This window comes from Chaetura pelagica, unplaced genomic scaffold (assembly GCF_000747805.2).
Source record: "Chaetura pelagica isolate M959 unplaced genomic scaffold, ChaPel_1.0 scaffold1222, whole genome shotgun sequence".
In the NCBI taxonomy this organism is placed as follows: Eukaryota; Metazoa; Chordata; class Aves; order Apodiformes; family Apodidae; genus Chaetura; species Chaetura pelagica.
In genome coordinates, this window is record NW_009952494.1 from 410578 (window position 1) to 416265 (window position 5688).

The 5688-nt window shown below is 54.7% G+C and overlaps 2 protein-coding genes across 2 annotated transcripts in view; both read right to left on the minus strand.

Moving 5' to 3' along the window:
• The window catches only part of SIDT2 (SID1 transmembrane family, member 2), a 10087-nt gene extending 7912 nt beyond the window's left edge, over window positions 1-2175 (minus strand). Inside the window, exon 1 of the mRNA XM_010008901.1 lies at window positions 2122-2175. Within this exon, the coding sequence (XP_010007203.1) occupies window positions 2122-2175 (54 nt within the window). The remainder of the gene's footprint in view (window positions 1-2121) is intronic.
• Window positions 2176-3317: 1142 nt separating this feature from the next.
• PAFAH1B2 (platelet-activating factor acetylhydrolase 1b, catalytic subunit 2 (30kDa)) overlaps window positions 3318-5688 on the minus strand; it is a 3121-nt gene continuing 750 nt past the window's right edge. The window contains exons 2-5 of the mRNA XM_010008887.1: window positions 5387-5476; window positions 5001-5117; window positions 4599-4721; window positions 3318-4005 (exon numbers count right to left, since the gene is read on the minus strand). Coding sequence (XP_010007189.1) covers window positions 3727-4005; window positions 4599-4721; window positions 5001-5117; window positions 5387-5476 — 609 coding nt within the window. The 3' untranslated portion in view covers window positions 3318-3726. The remainder of the gene's footprint in view (window positions 4006-4598; window positions 4722-5000; window positions 5118-5386; window positions 5477-5688) is intronic.

A 5688-nucleotide genomic window follows, 5' to 3' on the forward strand; every position in this document is an offset into this window, starting at 1 on the left:
GGGGGCCGGGGCAGGGACAGCCCCCCCCGGGTCACACAGACACTGCCCAGGCTCCCCGGGTGGGACAGGGACCTGTCCCCCCTACCAAGCCCCCCCAGACCTCCCCCGTGCCTGCCTGCCTGGCTGTGAGGGGGTTTTGGGTTTAAACCCCACACGGAACCAGCTCAGCCCCACATCACCCTGGAAAGACCCGTTTTCCAGGCTGCAACTGACAGCCAAGACCTCCAGCACCACTTCCCCCCTCTGTTCTCTGCGGGACAAAGGTAAAGAGACCAGAGCACTGCTGCTGTTGTGCACTTTATTTCTAGAGGTCCTCTCCCCGAGGATCCCAAAGCACTTTTCAGTCTGCACGTTGTTCCCAGGTTACGGGTGGTGACGCCGACAGCAGGTGGGGTGACTGGGACAGACATGCAGGAGCTGGAAGCAGAAGTCTTAACTGACTCCTAAGCTGCTCTTCAAACTGGATCATCACCTCCACTGGGACACTGTAAGTTGGACTGTGTGGTGATGGGCACCCCCTGGTCAGGGCTACTAAAAACCAATCCATGAGTGACCAAATTCAAATTTATGCCCTGCCTAGGGCCAAAATACTGGTTACCTTTACCTGGGAACACTGCTCACAGCTTTGGGCTCAGGACTAAGCTCTGCGTGGGGAAAGGAGGGGGTCCCAGACAAACACAGGCCCCCAGCAGTGCTGGGAAAAGAGATGCTGAGAGAGGAGTGAGGATCCAGCTGGGCGCTGGGAGGGAACGCGGGGGGGAGGCTGGTTGGGCAGCTGGGTGAGGGGGCAGCACCTCCCCAGCCCCACAGAGGAAACGAAAGGAGTCACCAACACAGAGGGGAGGGGACAGGCGGGCGCCCAGGCACACACACACACACGGTGGGGTGAAACATCGACATTTATATCGCGATATGCACTAACAGAGCGAGCTCCACCAGCCGATGCATTTTTGCCAAAGCAGAATCACAATTTGTTTGTCCTGGGGAAGGTTTGGGGCAGGGAGAAGGCAGCATGGGGGAGCCTGCAGCCCCATTTCACACACCATATGGGCTCTCCTCACAGCTCCCACCCCCGGTCATTGTACGACCCCCCACAAGTTACAAGAGGTTCTTTCTGCCCTTTCACACTTTTTTTTCTCTCTGCTGCAATAAATAGGAGGCTGGCAGGGCCCACACAGGTCGCAGGCTTCGGCTCAGAGCTGCCAAACAGAACCAGGCTCTTCACTGGCTTTGGTTGCCCAGAGCTGGAATCAAAGCTTTCCTACACACCTTGTGATGCAATGCTGTATTTTTACTGGCAGGTGAGCAAGGAGGAAGACCCCCTCCCTGCTGTCCCACCAAGCCTCACAGTTGTGAGCAGGACAGGCTCTTGCTGCAAGCAGAGCTGGAGCCACCCTGGCCTCACCCAGTGCCAGCAGGTAACAGGGGTGGTTATGGGAGCAGAGGGGGGCCCTATGCACTGAACCAAGCACAGAGCATGGCACCTCAGCCAGCCAAGCTTAAGCAGAGGCAGCAGAGCCATCCATGGCCACGCTGCAGAAGGCTCAGGACCTGCCAAAGCTCTGGGTCCACTCAGCCAAGCAGGGCTGACTCAGAGCTGAGGGGTCAGAGCTCCTCACTGGAGAGCACGTTCCTGGTGAGCATCGCGTCGGCCAAACGCAGCAGGGAGGGAAGCAGGGATGACATGAGCACACTGCCTTTCCACACGAGCCTGAAAAGCTCACAGGGAGCAGAGTGTGTTTCCTCCTGCTTCCCTAAGGGGTGTGTGGGGGATTAGTCCTTTTCCCAGGAATCCTCCACCACGACATGTTTTTAACGTTTGATCTCGCGCTCTCCCTGCAGGACAGCGGCTCCTCCTCTACCACCGCGCTCCCAAACTTCCTACTTCTGATCCTGGCAAGTGGAAAACCTCATCCTTCCTTCATCTGCGTGTAGATCACATATACTGGAAACAAAACATACACTACGCATGCAATCCAGGCAGAAATCCTGCTATGATCACACCTACAGGATAGGGGAATGGAGTGGGGACATTAAGGAACTCCTCAGGGCTGGGTTACAGACTGTGTTAAACCCCAGCACCCTTTGTTATAACCAAGGACAGACAGACAGACTATGTACAGCACCTATGGGCATCACTGCAGCGGGCACAGCAACACCCCTCAGTCGGAACATGGCGAGAAGTGGCTGCTGAAAAGCCATCTGTTCCTCTGGGATTTACCTGCTGGAGGAGCAGGTGGATCCCACCTGCATAGGAAGAGGTGCTGGGAGCCACACAGAGCACAGCCAGGTCTGCACAGCACTGCTGAGCTCCAGCTCCAGCAGGTAAGCCAGGGAGGAACAGACTTGGTTGGGAAGGGTTTTATTTGCAAGTGTATCTATTCAGCCAGGGCTCTGCCTTTTGGGTCCCAACCAGTTTCTTTCTGAAAAAGGAACTTTTCCTACAGGAAAGGCTGTTTCCACATGATCATTAGTAGACTACAACCAGCCCTCCTAGCAAAAACAAACCAACCAAGCAGGAGGGCATCTGCCCCTCTGGCTCCCTTGGCTAGAGGTGAGTAGCAGCAGCCAGAGCAGGAAAAGCTACACTTTGACTTCACTTTGTACTGCAAGAGGCTGTAGTTGCTCGAATAAAATGTTTATACAAGTAAAACAGAAGCGGTAAAGAAATATACACCTTGGCATCTGTAAAGCTTCAGTGATTTAGGCCTTGCAGGCAGGGGCTACTCACATGGGTTTCCTTTAGAGAAAAAAAAAAAAAGGATGTAACAGTCATAATTAAAAAAAAAACAACCCAAAAGACAAGGAACAGCACTGCAGAGAGCCCTGGAGCACGGGCCCCTCAGGGGAACCGAAGGTCAGCCCTAGAGCAGTGAGGAAGCAGCTGCCTTGCACCCTGTCTGTGAGCAATTAAAATCCTGAACTGAGCAACTGTTAAAAGCCAGTGACACCCCGCAGGGACAGGAGCAGAGAACAGGGCAACCAGCAGCACCTGGACAGAACTGCCAGTGGGAAAGGTATGAGGGATGGAGGGAGGTGCCCTGGCCAGTGGGCACAGTGAAATGAGCACAAGAACGAGCACCCAGCGTGTCACACGAGTCTGGGAAACCGTTTGTTTCTTTACATTTCTGAATTCCAGTTTCATGCTGCTTTGGGAAGGAGCGAGAGAGCAACAGGCGTCACTTAAAACCCCCCAGGGGAAAAAAATAAACCCACAAAAAACAAACAACAAAAACCACCCCAAACAAAACCGAACAAAGCTTTAAAAGGTGGGAGCAAGTTTGGAAAAATGCATCTGTTCTGGCTTTTGTGACTGGAATGTGATTCTTGTTCAGAGGCTACTACAGAGAGCGCGATCCCTACGGCTGGAGCGTGGCCAGAGCTGTGCACGTGCCCTTGAGATGGGCTACAGGGCTTCTAGGACAACCACAGAGCAACAAGACACGAGAGGGGCACAGAGTGACAGTCCTGTTCTCACTTTAAATGAGGAATGGTTTAAAAGTAAAACTCTTCTTCAGCTAGTATCCTCCTGCAATAAAACCAAGCAAGCCGGCCCTCGTAGGTACAAGACCAGTTGAAGATGAGCCTTCCCTCTCAAAACACTAGGGATGAACATCCGGGAACATTCTACAATGGAAAGTGCTTTAAGAAAGAAGGATTCTGTAGTGCCAGTGACAGAACGGATCTGATGGGCTGGGTGACGTTGTGACTGCTGACATCAGCTGCTCAGGCCAGGGCAGCTCGTTTCTCCTCAGGGGTCTCCTCCAGCAGCTGCATGATGAGTTCATGGAGGGGTTTGCAGATCTTTGCGTACCCCCCTCCCGTCAGGTGCAGGAAATCAAACATGTCGTGGTAGGAGATGGTGCCGTCCGAGTGCACGAACCCGGCGTCCACGTCCAGCAGCTGGACATTGGGCAGCTTGGGCAGCGAGGCCTTCAGCAGGTGGTTCACCTGGGCATTCTTCTGCCTCAGGGGGTTTGGCTTCTCTCCACGAGGTAGCAGGCCCTGGCACAAGGAGGCAAGAAAGAGCTTCACACGACTGCGAGAGCGCGTCACCCGCCCGCCCTGCCAGCTGGGGCTGCCTCTCCAGACTGGAGATGTCCCTGACCTGGGGAACTTGTCCCTTCCATCAGACTTTGTCAATTCAGACCTAACTTGAAGTGCCACGAAGGAGCCAGAGGATCTGCAAGACACCTGCTTGCTTTTCTGTTTTGTTTTTAACGTAGCATTTTGTGCTCTCTCCAAGCTCTCAGCAGAGCACTGAGTGCCACAGCCCAGCTTCTCAATCTGAGAGGCAGCAGCCAAGCTACCAAGACAAGGAAGCCAGCTGGGATTTCCAGTGCCAGCTCTGACCTGGGCACTTATATTCCCCTCACGGGACTTCTTCAACAACATATCTAGGTGGGACAGCAATGGTGGCACCCATCTCTTGAGGGGCCAAGAAGACAACTTCTGCAAAGCCAGGCGAGGGGAGGCACAGACAAAGCAGAAGGGAGATAAAGCACCTGCCCTTCCCAGTAAGGACCAGTGACTCCCAGTATCAGAGAGAACACGGGGCTCCCTCAGGGCTGGTTGTTCTCCCCCTGCTCCAGACGTACCAGCACAATGACTTTGGCCTGTGGCTGCTGGGTGTTGATCAGGCGCACGATGGCCTCGATTCCACCGGCGACTTCTTCTGCCGTGTTCTCATGATTATTTGTTCCAACCCAAACAACAATGACCTACAGGGAGAGAACATGTTTGTGACTTTGCCAGAACACCTTGTAATTGGCTGGCTGACTGTGAGAGCCCCGCATAAACATCATCTGCCACCAGCCAGAGGAGCCGGGCTGAAGGCTGAGCCCAGACTGCAGTTATGCCAAGTTCTGAAGAGCTTCTCTCTTGGCCCTCAGCACAGAGGAAGAACTGACCCTCCTGAGGCTTTTCTGCACAGCTCAAGAGATGTCTGAGCCCACCCTGCAGTCAGCACAGGGCTGCTTGGTTCTGCTCTCTGCTTGTACCTTGGGTTTAATGTTCTCCAGTTCACCATTCTTCAGTCTCCATAGGACGTGTCCTGTGGTGTCTCCACCAATCCCAAAATTCAAGGCGTGAAGCGGCGAGAAGAGCTCCCTCCAGATCTGCAATCAGAGATCAGCCTGTGGCCCAGAGCAGCACCTGGCCCTGGCAGACACAGCACATGGGCACACCATGTCCTCGCAGACCCCAGAACGAGTGCCAGAGGGTTACACCTGCTCTGGCCACTAGGGATACACCTACAGAGAATTCCTTGGGATTCTGGGATCTGAGATTCAAGGAACTGGGAAGGGGGAGAGGGGACCTGAGGGAGTGGCAGTGGAACCTGAACGGGGCAGAGGAACTGGTCAGTGTGGTCTGTGTTGAGTGATACCTCGTTCTGCTGCAGGAGCTGCACCATCGAGTCCCCCACGAAGAGCACGTCGGGCTCCTTGTCTTTGCAGTCCAGGACAAACCGATTGTGCTGTGAGAGGAAAGCAGCAGGGTGAGCCCACAGCCCCACGGGGACCCTGCTGCAGGGCAAGCTCCTCCCAGCAAACGGGAGCATCTTCTGACACGTTCCACAGGGCACTTCCCAGCTCACACAACAACGCTGCTTCCTGCCCGGCTTTGCTGCAACAGGACCAACATGTCCCCACAGCCTGACCCCCCCTGGGCAGCAGCCCCCCCGACAGC